The 21,908-nt window shown below is 40.3% G+C and overlaps 1 protein-coding gene across 2 annotated transcripts in view; it reads left to right on the forward strand.

Annotated features, from left to right (window-relative positions):
* The first annotated feature begins 3,356 nt into the window (after positions 1 to 3,356).
* The window catches only part of cacnb2a (calcium channel, voltage-dependent, beta 2a), a 98,446-nt gene continuing 79,894 nt past the window's right edge, over positions 3,357 to 21,908 (forward strand). For both annotated transcript variants that reach the window (XM_049564806.1, XM_049564811.1), the window contains exons 1-2: positions 3,357 to 3,689; positions 9,031 to 9,123. In XM_049564806.1, coding sequence (XP_049420763.1) covers positions 3,660 to 3,689; positions 9,031 to 9,123 — 123 coding nt within the window. In that variant the 5' untranslated portion in view covers positions 3,357 to 3,659. The remainder of the gene's footprint in view (positions 3,690 to 9,030; positions 9,124 to 21,908) is intronic.

Genomic DNA, 21,908 nt, shown 5'->3' on the forward strand with positions numbered 1-21,908 from the left:
AGAGTGTCATGAGATTATTTGGCTATCGCGTCAGAAAAAGCTGACACCATTTATTGTGACTTCCCGAGTAGTGTTCAAACAATAGCAGGAAGTCCACTGAATTTTCTCTTATTCTAGCATTTCTGCTGTTATTTTGGAAATGCCAACCCCTTTGGCATTCCCAGGAAAGCTTCTGCACAGACTGGTGTTTGTGCAAATCTGCTCTTTTGCACCAAAGAGGCATTTTTTGGCATGTGTGTGTCTTTTCAAGGCAACTGCTGCCAGGATGGAGGAAGGAAGGGCTTTTTATCTGGGCCTTGTTGGTGTGAACACTGAGTATCCTCACTTGCTCATCAGAGACCCGTCAGAAGAGGAGTTCAGCTCCGGGGTCATCAGGGCAGCAGCACACACTGAAACGATGGGAAATGCTAAGAGAGAGAGACAAAAAAAGGACATAGAAAAGTGTTTTCCCTTTGATTAGAAAGGACCTAAAATTATCCTTTGCACCTGCACACAAACCACCTGGGATCAACTTATAGTTACTGGTATTGTGACATTTTAGCTGTGTTTACAACCTTGACATACGGTGTTCTTAATAGAAAGTAGTTATCTTAAGCTAACGGCTAGTTTAAAGTGATACTCCATCACCCACATCTTTCTGACTCCACACAGTTTGTAACGCTGGCTTTCTGTTAACAATTTCCTCCAAACCCACATCAAGGCAACCCTGATGACATCACTACAGTATGACATCATCAGGGTTTATTTTTCAGACTTTCTCAGAGCTTCCTTCAGAGCCACAGAAGACATTATACAATTGTGTTCACAGTCTAATTACTACTAACGATGTCTTGTAAACTGACTTTGATGTGTAAACTGAGTGCAATGGCCCTTTACAATAGAAACACTCATGAGACCACTAGAGGGCAACGATGAATAACAAAACTTCAGAGCTGTCTGTGGCAGAAACTTGTCCGTTCACTTCAGCTGCAGTGTTTGGTTTGACTGGTCTACACCACTGTGTGCACAATGAACATGACAGCATGTAAAAATCGGTCTGCTCCATTAGACTGGATGACAGATAGAGAGGTGCTAAGTAGATGCAGCACCTGCCTCTCACCTCTGTGGAGGAGTCACCCAAACAGGTGCAAACAGCTGCAGCTGGAACAATACTGTCTGAATAAATGTCCCACTTAAATCCACAGCTGAAACAATTAGTCATTTATTAAATTAGCAACAATTTTGATAATAGATTAATGGTTATACCTGCTTTATCAAGCAAACAATGGCAAATATTTTCTGGCTGCAGCTTCTATAAAATGTGAAGATTTGCTGCTCTTGTCTGTTTTATATCATTGTAAAAAGAATATATTTAGATTTTTGACCTCTGGTTAGACAAAACAGGAGAACTGAAGATATCGCCTTGGATTCTAATAGCTATTTTTTTTCTTAAATTTCATAAACTAAACAATTGATGAATGTAAAGGCGCTGGTTTTGTTAAGAATATAGGGGGCGCATATGAGACAAGGGTTTTTTTGAGGGTCCTCTGCCAGAAAGCTTTAAAACACTTAATTTCCTGCTTTCTGCGTATTTTTTGCACCAATTTGTGTATTTTCTGCATCAATTTTTGATGTTAATATCTTTAATTTTGTCAAAAATAAAAGTGCTACTTTCACGATTTTAATTGGAAGGGCACAAATGCAAAGTCTAAATATTGAGGGGGACATGTCCCAGGTGATCCCCCCCCCCCCGAACTCTACACATATGGATTAATGTAACTATATCATATTAATCAATAATGAAAATATAAGGACTTGCAAGTGACCCAGTTTGCATACAGCTATATGGGATAGAACTCTGTACACCTGTCAGGTTCAACAATAACCTCAGCGTCTGCCTGAAAAATATTTCACTCCACATTCGACTACAACAGTCAGGGATAAGTAGCTAATGTCAGCCTGTTTTACTAACAATGGACGGACCTGCTCACCTGTTCTCTCAGATGGTTGTCACTCTCAAGAGATGCTTTTCACAGCAAACATAGTGTCCCATTAAACCACAACAGTGCTACAATGACAATATGAAGACCTTAAATCCAAAGCAGCTAAATGAAAGTCAGTCCTCATATATTTCATTAATTAAAAATCTCTTTTACCACGTGTGATGTGTCAAATGTCAGGTGTATGTAACCTTTCCATTAGGGCTGCAACTAACGATTATTTTCATTGTCGACTAATCTGTCGATTATTTCTTCAATTAATTGACAAATCATTTTATCGAAAAATGTGTTAAAATGTTGAAAAATGTCGGTCTGTCTCTCCCAAACCCCAAAATGATGTCATCTAATGTCTTGTTTCATACTCACGCCAAGGGGTTTTAGTTCACTGTCACAGGAGAGTGTGTAAAGCTGCCAATATCTGAACGTAAGAAGCTGCAGTAAGAGTATGTTGGGGTAGTTTTATAATACTTTTCTATGAAAAATGACTCAAACCGATTAGTTGACTACTAACATAGTCACCGATTATTTTAATAGTCGATTAGTCATCGATTAGTCGACTAATCATTGCAGCCCTACTTCCCATGGCTTCTTTTTGCCTTATATGAGCATTTATATTCTGCCTTCCTGTTGCCTATGATCTGCCTTATTGTAGTGAACTTTACGTTTTCCTTTTCACCCAGAAAAGGCTGTTTTCACTAAAACTAACTACAGTGTAATTTGGATTCAGCCTGTAAACAGTCACAGATAATAATGATTTGGCATCAACTTGGCTTTGAGTCTAAAAATCTTCCTTAAAATGCCAAAAATAGTCTTTCAGTTTGTATTAACTGATTAAAGAAAAACATCCATTGTACCAACAAATCATAAATAATATATTTTATAGTTTGAATACCCACTCTTTAAACATCACCATCAATGTTACTGTAAATATAAGTATGCTGTATATCCACCTACTTCATTTATATAAAGTAACCTATTACATTAATGAATCAATATTTTTTCAGTACTCTGTGCATGCTTTTGCACTATTTTATTCCTGTTTACGATCTACACACTGTAAGTTGTTAAATCTTTATTTTTGCCTTTGTTCAGCTTTGTTATCTTTGTTTCTTGCCTATTTCTTTGTCTATATTATTTCCAACAAATGTGTTAGATCATTATTGTGACTCTACTGTATGAAGGATTTCAAACATAAATCTTTTTGTTATTCATGTTATTCATTGTCATGCTGTGAGAAGGCAGAGGTGTTGGCGTTGGATGAGGGCGCATGGAGCAGCCAGTGTGGGTACAGTAGGAGGGCACTGATGATGAGGAGGCTCTGTGCTGCTGAAGGCTATAATATCCGAGAATTCAGATCATCATCACCATCATCTGAAGTAGAAGGAAACTGCTCCACAAATCTCTTCCGCACAAGCTCCTCCTTAAACCCTCCTGTCTCAAACTTGAAGATTGGCGGTGCCAGTTTAGCAGCAGCAGCAGCAGCAGCAGCAGCAGCGCCTCGGCTTCCTCCCGTTAACCGGTGACTGATTTTTTAAAAAACAAAATGCGGTTTATCTTTAATTTGGGACACACCTGGAGCACCTGTCCGAGCCGACTGTTGAGTATGTGCTTTTATCAGTTAGTGTAATGGTCGTCAATAACACTTAAAAAACAAGAGCAGAAACACCTCTGGGCAGACACATGGACTCGCTGGAACATCCCATGATACAAGTAAGTTAATTAACATTTAAATAACATGCCATTTTTATGTAACAGCGCGGTGTAGTTGTCGAAAGTTAGCTTAGCATGCGAAAGAAGCAGGTCAACTTTAGCTCACCTGTCCACTTCCTCGCGCCCATTGGTGGCTGCTATCTTACATTAAGTTTTGATGACGTGCCGTCAGTCGCGAGGACATCGCCTCGTGAGTGCCCGTTTTTGAATTTTAACGGTCGGTTTAAATTCAAAGTGCCGTTGAAGCTGGTATGTTTTAATATTAATTTACGTTGCTGTGAATCAGGTTGGTGACTCAACATTTTTTTTTTGTCTTTTAAGCAAAGTATCTGTTTTAATGTATTTAAAATATACTTAAAACATCATAAATATTTAATTTGGTTGTGGTTATTTTGGTTATTTTTCAGGACTTATTTACATTTTCAAGTGGAGCCATTTTAGTCAAGTGAAGGAGGAAGTTTTTGCTTCCTTTACTTAGGGACTGTTCGTTACTAATGAGGTGGGAAGGGATGTTTCAAAAAGGGGGAGCCACACCAAATATTTTTTTAAGCATTTGGGATATACTTGTGTTTTTTTTATTAAATTGGAAGTGTCGTTGAAGCTGTTATATTTGACTGTTAATTTATGTTTTCGTGAATGAGGTTGGTGACTCAACATTTTTTGTCTTTTTAGCCAAGTACCATACCAGAAACGTTTTATGTGGGTGTGGTTATTTTGGTTATTTTTCTGGACTTTTTACAGTTTCAAGTGAAACCATTGTGGTCCAGCAATGGAAGATGCCATGCCAAATAATTTTTCAAGAACTGGGGAGGGACTTATGTTTGTTTTTTGTTTTTTTTAGGCGATGTAACGACTATGTACAATATATTGATATATTTTCAAGCAAGATATAAATGTAGACAATGGCGTTTATATTGGTATAGGGTAAAGTTGTGTTACATAAGGTATGCTAGTGTGCATCTCTCCTCTCTCAAAGCTCAGCCTCACTACTCACAAGTTTTCCAGCAACACTAAGAGAGACATGAAGCTGCTACTCTGTTTCATCTGTCTGTTATTTAGTCTACAGTGTGACATTGGTCTGTGTGTTGCTGTGGGATGAAATAATTACCGCAGTTGCACAGCGCTGTGCTGTATGTGTGGGAGACTGAACCGCTTGATTGTGTCAGGTCACAGGTGAGCTTTGTTTGCTAGTTTGTGTGTGAGGTGAAGCCCAATGCATCGCCGTTCTTCTTGGCAGTTGTAGTCTATAGTGTGATACTGAGACAGCGCCTGGATGCAGGCAACAGATGTGTTTAAAAAAATGCAGCAGCAACACAGACAGACAGATGAGGACGAAGTGTCTCTTGCTCCTTTCCTCCCTCGGTCTCTCTGTTGATGCAGTTTTACAATAAAATTAATAGCCTAAATAAAAAAAAATACTTAAATCTTTTTCCAGTACTAGATTCATTTGAAAGGTGATGGAAATCGACTTTTTAACCCCTTTAAATTTTATTGTGATCGCAGTCTGTTTTTATTAAAGCGATTGTGACATCTCAAATGTGGCTTTGACGTGCCACGGAACATGAAACACATTTCACAGAAAATACATTCAGCCTGGAAAAATAGAGATATGAATTTTTGTCTATATTGCCCAGCCGTCCTTAAGGGGGACAGAGTATACAACTTCAAATGGCTGTATTTTGTTTTTATTTTAAATACGCTCTGAACCCCTAAACTTCGCCAGTGGGTTTGGAAGGCATGTTTTTCTTTTAAAAATCCACAAATTTACGCCAATTATCATACCTTGAAACTACTGGAGAAAAAAAAGTAATTAGAGTTGGATTTTCAAATTGCCGACGGTTCTTGAACACGTGCAACATAGGCTTCCATTAAAAAAAAAAACAGCAAAACCTGAGCTTTGAATAATAATATTTGATCAAAATCACTTTGTTTTACAAAAGATTTGCACCAACCAAAGACACTACAACAAAAGATAACGCATCATAAGCTGTGCCAATGGTATGAAATGGTATTGACTTCCTGTCTCGTAAGTGGGCATGGACGTCTCACCCCTGTATACCCCAACCTCATTTGGAAGTGCTGGGAATATCTGTGGATGACATCACATTCAAAACAATACAACACTATAGTACATGTTTGATGCTTATTCTGCCTCTTGTTGTTATATGCTAGCTTGTTGTCTGAGATCGACCAAATGTAAGATCATGTCAGATGTTGCCAGATCTCGCTAATGTGTTGCTGAGACAGAGACATGTCTATAACAAATGCCATTTCACTTTTCACATTGGAATAGATAGCCACAGGACCGCTGCTAGCCTCCTCAAGAGGCAGGGCACTGGCAAAACCCACATGACACAGATGCAGGAAGTGAATCTAAAGTGGGCCGTTATGGTCTCTGCACTAACTAACCAGAATGCACGACAAGAGTGAAAAACCAAGGCTTTTTTTCAACTCCAGGATTTCATCCTCAACTTTAAGTTTTAAATATTAAATATCAAAGAGCACATTTATAATAACTAATTTATAGTGGAGGGAGCGTCATGCAAGCCACACCCACCTCTGAAAAATAAAGAACAGTCCCTTAGCCAAATAAAGTAGTGATACAACAATGTATAAATACACCAAAAAAGTAAAAGTCTTTATTTTTTCAATGATGTGTTGACGTATTAGCAACTTGCTAATGTTGCAGCTGCTAAAAGTAAAGCAAATTTTAACTAATTTGCTGTTGGGTGGTTTGAATTCAACAATTTATATCATATTTCACTCAATCACCAATCATTTATTCGTCACATGTAGGGTATACAATGTGATCCTATCTGCTCTTTTAACTTGTGCACTGTAATTTATTTTAAACACTGATCAGATGTTTTGACCAAAAATTCATAATCTGCAAAGTAACTACAGATGTCAGATAAAGGTAGTGGAGGAAAAAGTGCAGTATTCTCCTGCCAGTGTAAATTATAAAAACACGAGTACTTCTTAATGGTACTTGAGTAAATGTACTTAGTTTTCTCTCAATATTGTTTTACTTTATGAAAACTTCAGCTAATACAGGATGTCCATAAAGCCTCAGGTAAAATATTACAGAATGGAGTTTACATTATCTTTCTCGTGCAGCAAAGAGCATTTGTTTAACATGTATTATGCTGTTTCTTTTTGGCTTATTGAGGTTAATTAAACCGCATCCTTTTCCTCCAGACTCTTTCTTTGCAGCTCAAACTGTTCTACATGACCGGCTCCTAAGAAACAGTCTGAATATCTCGCTGTCTCTTTTTATACGCATGATTAACATGTCCCGGGGGAGCGGGCTGGAATAAAAGGCAGATTTGAAATGAATTTCTGTTTTTCAGTTACTACTAGCAACACATGCTGGATGAACACTTGAGCTGAGAGCATTACTTTTCCAGACCCTCCTCATATCAGCTTGCATATTTGAGACCACCCACATAATTACCATTGTTTCATGATACATGTCATAATATTACACTTCAAATAAAACATCCAAAGCTGTATTTAACTAATTGAACTAACAGTGAGGCTCTTTATCTGCACTAAAAGGATAGGTTCTCTTTTTTTAAGCCTGTGTTTAAACAGTACTCACATGCTCATATTGTATCTACATGTAGAGCTGAACCAGTTATTCTGTTTGCACATTGTCAGAAAGATAATAAGGAACTTTTTGGTGACTGATAAATAGTTTAAGGGCTGCAACCAACAATTACTTACATTGACGATTCATCTGCAAACCATTTTCTCCATTAAAATAATCATTTGGTCACAAGATGTCAGGAAACAGAAGAAAATGCCCACCAAAGTCCATGTTGATGTCATCAAATAGCTTGTTTTGTCCAGCCAACGGTCCAAAACCCCAAAATATTCAGTTTACTGTGATTTAAACAGAGAAGTGTAGAAAATCCTACTTGGAAGACAAAATGTTGAACAGTGACTTGGAATTTTGTCCCTTATGTTTTACATTGGAGTAGTGTTAGGAAGAGATCCCCATAAAAACTCGAAAGTAGCAGTGGACTTTTATTGTGACATCATTAAAGACATTTACACTGTAAATTGGCAGATAAAAAATGATTTGAATGCACGAAAGTAGCAGAGGACTTTTAATTTGACATCATTAAAGACATTAACGCTGTAAAATGGCACATAAAAATTCACCTGAATGCATGAAAGTGGCAGAGGACTTTTATTTTGATAACATTAAAGACATTTACACCATAAATTGGTGGATAAAATTCACTTGACTATACAGAAGTAGCAGAGGACTTTTATTGTGACATCATTAAAGACATTTATGCTGTAATTTTGCACATAAAAATTCACTTGAATAAATAAAAGTAGCAGAGGACTTTTATTTCGACATCATTAAAGACATTTACACTGTAAATTGTAGAGTTGTACCGATACTGATACCAGTATCGGAAATGCCTCCGATACTGCCTAAAATGCGGTATCGGGTATCGGCGAGTACAGCCTATGACCAATCCGATACCACGTCATGCCTCACGTCATTACGTATACGCACACTACAGGCAAACGAAATGGAAACGGAGGGGAGTTTAAAAAGCATTATACTATAGCCTTTAAAATGTCTTTTTTACCAAATTGTGTGGCTGCACAGAGGGCAGACCCGTGTCTTGATCTGTGTCAACACTGGATAATAATAATTTAAAAAAAGTTTTATGGCATTCATTGTACTATTATTTATTTCTTAATATTTTACATAGAATTTCTGGAGTTGAGACATACAACAACTCATCCCATCCAATTTTTTTTTATTTTTATTTTTTTATGCGCTGGTATCGGATTGGTACTCGGTACTGGCAGATACATAAGATTCGGTTACCGGAATCAATATCAGGAAGGAAAAAGTGGTATCGGTACATCTCTAGTAAACTGGCACATACAAATTCACATGAACACACGGAAGTAGCAGAGGACTTTTATTTTGACATCATTAAAGACATTTACACACTGTAAACCGCCAGATAAAAATTCACCTGAATCCACAAAGATGGCAGAAGACTTTTATTTTTACAACATTAAAGACATTTACACCTTAAATTGGCGGATAAAGATTCACCTGAATGCAGGAAATTAAGTGTTTGACACACAAAATTTCCTGTTCTAGGACCCCGAAACCCTCTGTTTCATATGTGTCCCTCCTCAATGATAAAACAAAGAAAGTACGAAAGGCTAGTGTGGACAGGAGGAACTATAAAAGCAACAATAAACAGTTTAAGTGTACATATGGGCATGTATTGTATTTAGGCCTGGAAAAGACGTGCTTCTTTTTTAACAGTTTCACTCTCTCTTTTTTGGCTCTCTGTAGTCTCAAGGCAAAGGAGCTCGAAGGAAAGGTCGATTTAAAGGTTCAGATGGCAGCACCTCCTCTGACACTACAACCAACAGCCTTGTTCGCCAGGTAAGGACGACAGTTCACTTTTCAAATACATTTAAACTTTGAGGCACCCCTTTGTCTTAGGGGTTAAGCGAAAATGCTTGGTTGAATCTGACTGAGGATCTTTGTTGCATGTCTTTCCTCATCTCTCTTCTCTTCATTTCTTTTCATGTCTCTACTATCAGCTGTCTGATACATAAAATATAGAGATTGCTAAAGCAAACGGTGCCAAAGCCTGTGGACTATACACAGAGGCAAGGAGACAGTAGGCTTTGTCTGTACTGCGTACAGACAAAGTTTTGTTTGTACCTGATCGTTTTGTGCCGCATACATGAGTATCATAATGAGTAATAACATTTCTTGGCTAATGTTGCTTCATTCAGGAATGTAACACTTGTTTGCATGCACGAGTGTGCATGTTAATCCCTGATGGTAACTGGCATGAGAGCCAGCCTCAGTCATCATCATCTATCTGGCATGAGATAGGCATTGGAGTGAAAGCCCTCTGTAAACACTGTTGGGTACAGTATGTTAAGTGGAGGCCTCTCCTCTGTGCTGCATCCTCAGCAGTGACACAGTGGCCTGTTATAAAGCAGACCCTGTGAGGTACACACTCGACGTGTCTGGTATTTGTTGAACAGACCTGCAAGGGACAAGATGGGCTGGGTTAAGGATGCGCGCCCTTGCCTAAATGTTTCTGCCTTTTTTGGAGGAGGCTCACATTGCCTTGTCTTTGGCACAGTAACTGCAGAGCGACGGGAAGCTGGAGGAGATCAGAGCAAAAAAGCGGCACCTCCTGGCCTGCCCGTCTGCTTCGTCTCAAGGCCATCGAGAACTTCTGAATGAGCTGCTGTCATCATCAGCTCAGCGGGAGCTGCTTAGTGAGAAATCTCCTCATTTCACCATCACCCGTGGGAGTTTGTGCCCATTCCCACAGTCCTGTCCCCAAATGTTCCCCTCCAGTCTGAGTCATCACAGATAAACTCAATTATACTGAGAGTGAGCATCTTTCTGCAACATAACACCACATCCTACAGAAACGAGAGGCCATTAAAGTAAAAGACAGTAGGGGGATGTGGTGAGAGTGGAGGAGTAATGTGTTTCAGGGTCAGTAAGGCCCTCGCATGCCGAGCAGAAATATCCTCTTTTAGATATTTGCCGCAAGAGGGCCCCAGAAATAGCAGACCTTCCAGTAACTTCTCTTCTGTTTGGATAATAATGTAAATACTGTTTTTCAGTTGTGTTATCATAACAGCAGTTTCAATCTAACCCTATTTCCCTCGCCTTCATGCTCAATCATACTGCCTGGGATTATTTTCACTTTTCACAGAAGAATGAGAACGTAATATTTACATCGCTGAACTAACACCATCCAGGGAAAGTATGAAGCTAACGTTTGTGTGGTCACCTCACTGCCTATTCATCAATCTGTCATTTGGTTCTCGTTCCTCATTGTTTTATCATTTCTCTCCTCACCATCAACAGTTGAAGCTCATGTTTTCTAAAGAATGTTTTCAGACTGGATTTAAGATTTTGTATATTGTCTTTTGCTCTCCCTCCTGTCTGACCTGTTGTTTTTTGTGCCTCATAGTCCTGGCATCTCTGTAGGCGTCTTTAGAACAGCTAAGGCTGGCCAAGGTCACTGTGTGATCGATCCACCGCCGCTTCGAGCGTCATAAAAATGGCTTTCCAGTAACTGCACATAAACAGTTCCTAAAAGACAGAATAACTCATGCTGCTAGAGATAGAGGGCAGAGGGCAGACAGAGAGTAGGTTGAGAGAGAAAGGATGAGAGACGTTCCCTGTGGTCATGGCCTGATGCCCGGGGGAGTATGGAGGAGGCTGGGAAGGGCGGAGGTCCAGCCCAGCCCCGACCGCTCAGCCGTGGGAGTAGCGAGGTCGGTGTTGAGCTGGAGCGCAGCCCTCCATTGAGAAGGAAGGAGGGCAGAAATGTCGTAGATTTGTCAGCAAACTTCAACATCAGGTGGATGGTTTATTTTTATTTTTGTGGAGGTGGTCTCCTCCTGCAGTGTAAGCAAAGACAAGGTCTCACCAAACATTTTGTGATTTGTAGCGCTTTGTCCATCTGTTTATGCACATTGTGAGCGGCTACAGATGCTAGTAAATAGTATCGAGATTAGGATCACATTCTCTACATCATTGTTTTAGCACTCTGCATGGATTTCCTTTTACAGTCCAGACATTTACGTCAACCCATTTCTCAGGGAGCATAAAAACAGATGTTTGAGCATCAAGCTGCTGAAAGCTGATATATCTGTTTGTCCATCTCGTGCTTAGTTGAAGGAGTACTTTGACTTTTGGGCATATTTGCTTTCTTGCTGAGAGTTAGGCTGTTTTGCACGTGTTCAGGTATTTTTTAAAACTGATATTCTCCATTTTAAAAAAAAAATATCTCCATCCACACGAGAAAGCAAAGTGACCCTAAACTCCAGCTGGCGTTAGCTGCCTTTCTCAGTCTCCCCTCGTCACAAAAAGTGTACAGGCTAACACTGACTTAATTGAAACACCTACAGGAGATCTCATCAGTGTTGACTGTTAGATATAAGGATGAAAGAGCTCACTCAACATACAAGTGATGCTCTGGACATGCTTATGTTTTCCTTCCATTTCTCACTGACAGCAATCCCACTTTGGTAAGTGTCCCACCATCTGCTGGTTCAACCGGGCCTGATTTCAAACCGTTGTTTCTGGCAGACTATAAACCGTGGATGCTGAGGTGGAGCAAAAGCATTGGGTGCAGCAGATGTCTTAATTCATCCGTGAAGTGGTGCAGCAAAACTAGGTTCGGTGTCAAGAAGTCATGGAACCAAGCAGTGCTATCAAGATGCAAACAAAGTGAAAGTCCGTCATTGTTGTAGTTGTTTCTAGCATATACTCATTACACTAAGCAACAATGGGCATGCGTAAAATGAGTTAACGTCATTGTTTCCCAAATGATGCATTTTCCATGTCCACACTGATGCAGAGTAACTGGAGTTTTGAAATGGCTGCGCCTTTAGAAGGTGTTTTAATTAGTCTGAGTTGTAGTGACCTAAAACATGGAGGAAAATGTACTTTTATCAAACATGCAAACAACAAAGGGCCATAGATGCGACAATTAGCTTAGCCTAGCTTAGCTTAAAGACTGGAAGCAAGGGGAAACAGTTCGCCTGGCTCTGTCCAAAGGTAGCAAAGTCTGCCTATCAGCACCTTTTAAGCTCAGTAATTAACACTTTAGTCTTTGTACAGATTAAACAAACAGATATAAAGTGAATATTTGAAAATTTGCTGTTTTATTGACTATTTCTTTGCCAGGAGCAGGTGCCAGGTAGTCAGTGGAAACTCTAGAAGTTACTACTCTAGAACTAGTTCAGCAAAACAAATAAGATCAAACAGTTACCAGGCTAGCTTTTTCTGGTCTTTATGCTAAGCTAAGCTAAGCTAAGCTAAGCTAAGCTAACCATCTGCTGTCTGTAGCTTCATATTTAGACATCTCAGAAGCAAAAAAGCAAGCAAAGCATATTTTTACAAACTATTTCTTTAAACTTTTTCTGTTTTCAAAACACAATATAACTATCTTTTAGTGTGCACAGTCAATTTTATGGATGAGTGCTGTATTTTCTAATCCCATTGGAAACTCAAAACAGCCAATAGGTGTAAATGTGAGTGATTGTCCATCTGTACACTGGCAATGTGTTTAGAGAGGCTGCCTTGTGCCTAATGCATCCTGGGAAACGATCCAGCCCCCCATGACCCTGAATAATAATAAACTTTCTTTATATAGCCCTTCTCTAAAAACAGAGTTAACAAAGTGCTTTATAGAGAGTGAGAAACAAAGCTCAGAGCAAACAACAGGATTAAACACGAAGGGGAGAACTGCTTGAAAGCGAGTCTACAAAAGTTTGTCCTAAGTAGTGGATTTAAAAAAAGACACAGACTTTGCAGGCATAATTTCTTCTGTCAGGCTGTTCCAAAAAGTAGGATCTCTAATGATGAATGTCTGATCACCTTTTTTTTCTTATATTCATTGCTGAGGCAGTGTGACCCCTGGCTCTTGTAAAATATTAGATTTAAGATGTAGTTATTGATAGCAGACTACAAAAGTGTTTACCAAATCATCTCTGTAACTGACAGGTAACACATGAAGGGAAACCTAAATTTGAAGGAAACAAAGCAAAACAATGGAATAAGAAGGCAGGTAATAAAATGACTGAATCAATTCACTATCAAAGCATCTGCCAAAAGGATTTTAGGGGCTCAGGGGAGATAACTTGAATGAGACTTTCACTGCATTAGAAACAATATAAGGTAACAATGAGAGAAACTGTGATTTGCGTAAGCAGCAGAGCATTATGTCATAATTAACCTCTTGCTGCTTCCCACACTCACACTGTTTATGTAAATGGTTGCACCAGGCTGTATCGCCTCCACCTCCATCCCTATATAGCAGTGTGTCTTGATGTCTCCCACTGCAGCAGCTTTTGTGTGGCTCATTGAACAGACACACATTGTTGCAGTGCGACCCTCTCTGTCTGCTATGTCAGGCTGGAGATATGGATTTGGTGATGAAAGGCTGCCTGACAGGGCGTGGTGAGGTCAGGAAACCCCTCTTACTCTCTTCCTGATTGCGGGCATTTTTGTTTTTCATAATTCTCTGAATTATTTTTTCTCTTAATGGAGAGAAGGGGTGACGCAAATAGCTTATTTCTGACTCTTATCAGATCTGGCAACCCTTGGCTTTTTATGTAACAAATACCAGTGCCATACTGTAGTGGTAAGGAGAAGCTGCCACTGGAAATCTTGGAAAAGTGAAGTGTAACATTAACCCTGCAGACCTTTGCCTGAACTTTGAGCTACGTATGTCATAGTTTTCCAACAGTACATATTGCCGGAGAGCCATATGTGTTTTCTGGCATCAAACTGCAGTAATGATGCATGGAATTAAATACTGTAAATGTGGAAATGTGCAAATGTGGAACCACTGCCACTCTATCAGCCATGATAGAAGCACCAGACTGCCATCTAGTGGCAAAATCACTGACAATATCAGTGCCAGAGGAACTAAATCAAGCTGCAAAATCTGTATTTGGGCTCTGAATTTCTCCTGATCATGGTGAGGGAGCTGCATCTATCCCTGACATTTAATACTAAACCCACCAGGGGCGTTTCTTTTTAATATATACATATGTTTTACTGTTAGGGGGGGATCCCTTATTTCATTTTTAGGGTGTTTATATAGTTCTGTAGCTTTCCAGTAGTGTCCCTTATGTATTTAAATCCGAAAATTCAAATTTTGTGTATGTTTTAGCATCAAAATGTTTTTTTCCAAGCCCCTCTAAAAACTTTTTCCCACATGATGTGACGTAGTTACTACATATAAATCCGACTACTCCTGTGTATGCCACGTTAATTCAGTTACGATAATACAAACAAATTAAACAAACGATTCAGCAGTAGACCAGCTGCCCCTGTGTTCTGTGAGGTAAAATCACTGTTTCTTTCAATGGAGTCTGGTGGCTGTGAAGAGGGTGATATAATGGCCTCGGTTCCATGTTGGAAAGGATTTTGACTGCAAGGTAAAGCAGTGAAATTATCTAAATGTAGTGTATACTTGAAGTCATTTTTTTTAGGTGTTCTTTTTTTTTAGGAGGCTGAAATACCTTTTGCTGCAGCCCCCGTCCAAAGCCACCAGACTCCTTTCACAGAAATATTTATTTACCTTGCAGAACACAAGGAGTTGCTTGCCAACCGTCTGCTGCCTCTGATCAGTTAGTTTATTTGTATTATTGAAAGTGAATTAACATGGTGTCCACAGCAGTACATTTCTTAGCTTCTGTGCCATGGTACTTTTAATTTGCTTCTCAAAACTGGAAACCTGTTGACCGCATCTACTGTAATTAACACACTTGCTATGGTTTTATAAATGTGTTTATACCGTATAAATGCAGTATGACAGTATACTGAATCTCAGTGTGTGTTCACCTGGTTAGATAAAGGTTTAAAAATAATAGAATAGCACCATCTTCCGCTTCCAAACGAACACTTTCCTCTCACTCCATGCTTACACTGTCAGCAAACGGGGGTGGGGGGCACTGCAACCTACGTTGCCACTTTTTGCTAACAGCTGAGTGGGAGTTTGCATTTGAAAAACAGGAAAAATTATGCAGATGAACCTGCCCTCAAAAAAAAGTTCAAGTTTATTGTCACATTCATCCATTAAAAAGTACAGTATACATTCATTGTAATGAAACACATTATACCCTGGCTCTCTCTCAACCTGAGAATAAAATGATAGTAGCATATTATTAAGAAGGTAGCAGCATATAATGAAACATAAGTAATCCACAGCATCTGCAGTCCTTAACTGCTAAAAATGTAAGTAACAAGCAAATGTGAAAAAAGAGGGAAAGAACACATAGAGAGATTTGCTACAAACACTTGGGCAGAGCGTGCTTTGCCTTCACAGTGACCTGAATCCAAGTTTCTCAGCCTCCACACTCGCCCCACCCTGCTGTGTTACAGCGAAGGCTAAATTAATTTGGCACTGATTTGATGCACTGCCCCCCTTGTGGACAAGGTCAATGCTTTCTGCTGCTATTATGAGTGATCAAAGTCTTCAATTTACATAACAGTCCATCAAAATGTTATATGACACGTCATTTCAGGTTATAAGGATGGAGGCAGCACATTACAGAGCTTTTCTGCACCAGTGATTTGAGGAAAAATACTTTGAATCATTCATACTTTGTGGATTTGTATTGCTATTACTCATATTTTAGTCGTGTTTGTAAGCATGTGAGTGCTGCTGGGATTTTATGTTGTTGCTTTACTTGTGTTGAAATCTCAACAAAGCATTTCTTGAAGTCCAAGGTGATTTTCAAACAGCTTGTATTGTCCAGCCAACAACCCACAAACCAAAGACTTTCAGTTTACTACCACACAAGACAAAGAAAAGGAGGAATTCCTCTCAGTTGAGAAGCCGTCAGTTGTTTCTGTTGTATTCATATTTCTTTCACTACAATTGGCACGACACCTAGACTGTGTACTGGGAAAGTGAGCCTTCTGAAGTTATTCACAATGCAGCATTTTTTTTAATCCTGAGATGGATGCATTTAATTAGCTCCATCCCAGGTACTGGAACTTTGGTCTCGTCATCAGATGTCTGCTGCCTCTGTGATTGATTAAGACTGTCTTCTGGGTAGTGATGGAGACGTGTATGTCTTTCTTTGTTGCATTTCTTGGTTTATCACAGTTGGTTTCTATCAGCTTAACAATAATTGTTTCATATACGTGTTAATTTAACAGATATGATATCAAGAGGGGATGCTGTTTTTTTAGATAAATGATCTCAGTTATAGTTTCAATGATGTGTCTGAAAAGCATAATGAACCTGAACTAAACAGGCAGCATTTCAGTTTGTGGACATGATCAGTATTTTTCATGACGTCAGCAGCAGCTGAGTAATGATGACTTCCCAAAGGGGGGACAGGCTTTGTCAGATGACCTGATAGATGGCAGTTCCTTCTCACTGTAAGGTGCACATCTCTGTGTTTATAATGATGCCATTCCATCACAGCGGACACATGTCAACCCGTGAATTATTGACAGTGATCTAAAGGAGCTCCAATGTTGATGAAAGATGCTGCCAGATTTATGTTGGGCTGAGCGCTCTGTTAGACCGGAGCAGGAGGTATATACCACTGCTGTATTGATACTATCACTGATGAGCACGAAGCTTTACAGCAGGATACACACCATCTGCACAGGGCCACTTGAGTCCAGAAATGCTGCCTGTATTGCCCAAAACATGACTGATCCAAAGACCTTGTACTTAAAGACAAACCTTCCTTTTTGTGTGTGTGAATGTAGTATTAGTATTTAATTAGTGAACTTAAGAGGTGTGGGTAGTCTGATTTGGTTACATTTGGACAAAGCCAGGCTGATGTTTCCTCCTGTTTTCAGTCTTCATGCTAAACTGAACTTCCTGGCTTCTGGCTGTAGCTTCATATTTAGCATGTTTACATATAAGACATCACTTGATTTGTCAGATTTTGTGCAGCTTCCATTGCAGCCACAAAATACATTATACAGTATTTGTCATATATGAAGTAGCACTCCAAAAGAAAGAGACTTTGATGTGTCAGATTGGTGGAGTTCCCCTTAAAATTGAACCCAAACATTCAAAGAAAACATTCATTTGACTCAAGAGGCCGTATCTAACACCTGGTGCAAAGCGGTGCACAGTGCAGCACAGCTGTCAGTGCTAGTTTCAGTCCAATGAAGTTGTCACTTTCACAGCCAGTAAACCCATCTATGCTCTCATGGGTGTGTAGGTCTGAAAATGAGGTGTGGTCAGGCACATTATTGCCATATTTCTATTTTGAGGCAGCAGAACGTGATTGCACCATTTAGCCAGAGAAACCTGGTCTAAAGTCAATAGGGCAGTATTTTCCTGCTATTTACAGGGGAAGTTATTCAGATTGTAAGAAGCACTTACATAGGTTGGTTCACAACACTCTGCTTGCTACATATACAGGGACACACAGATGGGTTGTGTACTGGTGAAATAACTCATCATTATGAGGAAAATGTTAATTACAGATCTGCTGTCTGCTGCTGCTCCGCTGCAGACTCCCCATTAAGAGAGACACTGTGCGCTTTTACGCATGAGGAGCAGTGTTACTTTCTTGATTATTTCTGAAGCTAAAAGTTTACTTTAGTTTCCTCTGTCAAGTTTATAACTACAGTTGTTAGTTTTTTTCTGCTTAAATGTGGCACAATATTCGCTGCAGTGGTATCACTGCTCTTGCTGCGTTACGCTCAGGAGAAAAACGCTTTCTTTTCAAGTTTGCAGGATCCGTAGTGCAAGTAGCCGTGCGCCAAATGCAGGTGCACCTTGCTTTTAAGTCATTGGATTGGATGATACTCTGGTCGAACGACTTCGTGTTACACCCAAAACACGCCGATGGTTAATTAAGGGACTAAATACAATGTCTGCGTCTTACTCTGCGCCCAGATTATGCGTCATTTTAACTAACAAAGGGGAGTTGGACATGCCCCACATGGACTTGCACTATGCACTTTAGACCATGCACAACAGATCGTTTAGATTACCAGCTGAGGAAACAGCCACAAGAGCCCAAAACTAATTGTAGCTAAGTATAGGTGCCTTTCTTGGTACTTCTTATGATGCCTTCTTTATCAAACCTCAAGGGTTAAAAGTGCAATATGATATAGACAGCCAAATATTTTATTTCTATAAGGAGCAACTGCTTGGTGAATCCTCCTGATTTGTAGAGTCAGATAGTTGAGTTTGTCTTTATCTGTCTGACAGCTGAAATCATGTTGTTATTTTCCTGCCAAACTGCAGTCGCTGTGTGGCACCTCATGCACTGATAGAGTGTGTGTCGCAGCAGATCAGACAAGCTGCCCATTTTCTTTATGAAACAAATTTTCGGCTCTTCAGTATCAAAGTCAGCTCAGCACATTTTTAAGATGGAGCACACTGTTTATGAGGCTGCAATAAAGAGAGGGTGACAATTAGGGTATTATGGGAAAGCACCACAGCCAAGTGCTTTTCACAGAAAGATACCAAAACAATGGCCATCTTTTAACATCGATATGCCATCCTAATTATCTTAATATCTGATTCTGAGCTGTCATCCTTTTAAAATACTCTCTGAAAGGCACTACTTTACATTTCCAGTAAACCCTTCAATAAAAACTTTTAGCTTATTTAATGTGACAAGATCTTAACTCTTGCAGAATACATTTACATAATTAATGCATGAAGTAGAAAGATTACCAACTCTTTCACCAAATTGTACCATCCAGTCAAATTATGCAAATATTATTGAACTGAGTCGAGACTGTTGAATGCAACCCAACTGAACTGATGCAGCTTCATTAAAAGCCATGATGTGTTTACTGTAATGCCTCCTGATATATCTTCATGTTCCCACAGATTCCTTTCATTTACAAACGTCTTAAATTGATGAATTATTTGCAAGCTTTAAAAGACATTTCAAAGCCAAAGGGCATTGTTAATTCATTTGAATTCAGTCCATCACTCATGCTGTGTGTCCTTGTTGCAAGATTAGATTCAAAAACTCGTCCACAGTCATGCTGTGTATATGGATATCACCTCTGCAGCTCCCCTCCACATGTGTCTCTCATTGAACACTGAGGCAGAGAGAGAGTATTTGCACTTCTGGCTGACACAGCAGTTACGACGCAGCAGTGAGGCTGCCAGTCAGTCTGGACTCAATCACCTGAACGCAGTGGGGAAGGGCAACAGTGGAGTGGAGGTGTGTGACGGGAAGAAACAATCACACAAGCCCTGCGTTCACACTCGGCATGACTGAACTGTGCGAGCGACTTCCCTCTGCACCACAGGCTAGAGTTGTGCTGCTGCTCGGCTCTCTGCATGAGACACACACACACACTCTTCCTCTGTAACATGAAAGCACAGTGCAGTCTCTTCAGCAACCAGTAGCTATGTCAGCCTCTGTCCTAACCACTCACACAGAGAAAGTATGAAGGTTAACGTAATGCAAATGAGGAGTGCAGGACACGAAGGGAAAAAAATTAAGTGAAGAGGCAGTAAAATCTGTGTATAAAGGGCAGACAGTAAGTCAGGAAGAGAGCCAGAGTGTGTGTGTCAAGCTTTTAAAGCAGACTGAACCTTGGATGAAAGGAGGCGGAGAGTAAAGAGGCGGCATCCTCCCATCAGGAAGCAAGGGACAGCGGTCAATAAAGGACACTCAGAACTCCACCTCCTTCCCATGCTGAGAAGGAACTTGTGTGTGTGATGATGAGTGTGTCTAAATCTACCACCAGCTGAACCAGTGTGCCAGCCTGCAACTGTACCTCTCTGCCACAGCACAGCAGCACTGCAGAGGATTTGGCAGCCCAGAGGATCTGCTGGAGCGCTTACAGATTTCGGGGTGGGGTAAACAGTCAGTTCAGACGTGCATCTCACTGTCAGCTTGTGGACACTCTGCTGCAACAGTCTGGAGATGGGTAGAAGATGAAGAGGAGGAGGAGGGGGCATCAGAATCTGACTTTTTGAATCCTGAGAGTTTCTGAGTCGGGGGGGATTTGGCGTACACGTGGGGGGTGGGTGGACAGAAGTAGGGGGCTGGTGTGGATACGTCAGTCCTCTGCTGTCCTCTGCTCACTCCTCCGGTAAAGATCTCCTCTGTCCTCGTTATCTTCTCTGCGTCTTTTGGTGGTCTGCACCCCCCGTGGGCCAAGTGTGCAGGCATGGACCGAGGCTGAGCGGATGCTGCTGCCTGACAGGGAGTCTGTGAGACGGCCGTCCGTTCCTCCCCGCCCTGGTCCCCTTCATGCCGTGCTGTGGGCTGGGCCATCGCCGGAGAGCACAGCTTCCATATGTGAGTTTGTGGCTCCGGTGCTGATTTATCACAAGGGTTAGAGGAGAGAGCGTGCGTGAGAGAGATTAAGAGAAGCTGATAAAGCTGACGGTTGCCAGCATGTGTGGACTAATGTGCTTAATGCGCTATATTATGATTGTTTCACGATGGGTTGTGCTGTATGAATAATTAATTTGTGCTGTTCCAATACATGCACAACTTTACTGAAAATGTCAGTGCTGCTTCAAAGCACCACACTGAATGGATCAGTGGAAAACTGCCAGCTTTCCCCTTCGATGTTGATCACTGTTCTGTGTGAGATCTCTATCCTGAACCAGTCCTAAATGCTGCAGGATTTAGCTGAAATATTTCAGCTGCACTGGCCTGACAGTTTTCTGCAGAGCTCTGTTCATGCCGCCAGACACGATAAATCTTTTATTTCATATTTATTCCGGGACACAGCTGAGGTTGTAATGTTCACAGAGGGTTCACACTGCAGGCACATGCCCAGTTGACAGCTCTACTTTATTGGGCTTTGCTGGTTTATTTCATGTGTCCTTTGAGTTTTAGTGTCTGGTATTAAAAGCTGTGTATTACAAGGATAAAAACAACTGTGGCTGTTTGGTGTAATGAATGCAGTGAGAGGAAAATGTGGGTGTGCTTCTGATAACAGGTATGACTTGAGATGGGAAATCTGATGATGCATGCATTTTTTTCCGTCCTGTCCTTTCCATCCTTCATTCTGTCATTCAGCTATGGTTGTTTTCTGTAGATTTGCTTGTGTAGCGCAAAAAGGACAAGGGATTAGCCTGTTTTCTTGAGTCTCTATCACACCAACAGAGCAATGCAAAGATGTGGATGTTTTTCTTATTTTTTTTTATCTCCACACAATCCTCCAGTACTGCAGATAAATACGGTCCTCCCTAATTGAGTTTTACCACTAGATGGCTGTATTACACTTTTACTCTCGCTCACACGCAAGCACACACAGACACACACACACACGCTCATAAATGCATAAACGCACCATTTCCATGCAGAGAGAAAATGCTCTAACACCCCCTAGGCTCAGAAATAAAGTTTTCATGAGGTGTAATTTTTTTATTTTATTGTCCAAAATGAGTTATGATCTCATCCCCACTTCTAAGAGAGAAGCTGATTGGACAAAATGTTCTGAGCTCAGTGAGCCACAGCAGCCTAATATTGACTAAAACAATTATATGTCAGTACAGAAAGGTCTGTGTGTTTGTTTGTTACTCCTCTAATGTGACATAATTACGGGGTATTACAGCTCAAATGTTAGTAGTTACCACTGTGCAAAGTTTGTTTGCAGCACAGCTACTGTAGCGCTGAAACAATTAGTCCATCTACATTTGGAAAATTGATTTAACATGCCAAACATTTGCTGATTCCGGCTTCTCAGTAATGAGGATT

This window comes from Epinephelus fuscoguttatus, linkage group LG21 (genome assembly GCF_011397635.1).
Source record: "Epinephelus fuscoguttatus linkage group LG21, E.fuscoguttatus.final_Chr_v1".
NCBI classification, from domain to species: Eukaryota; Metazoa; Chordata; class Actinopteri; order Perciformes; family Serranidae; genus Epinephelus; species Epinephelus fuscoguttatus.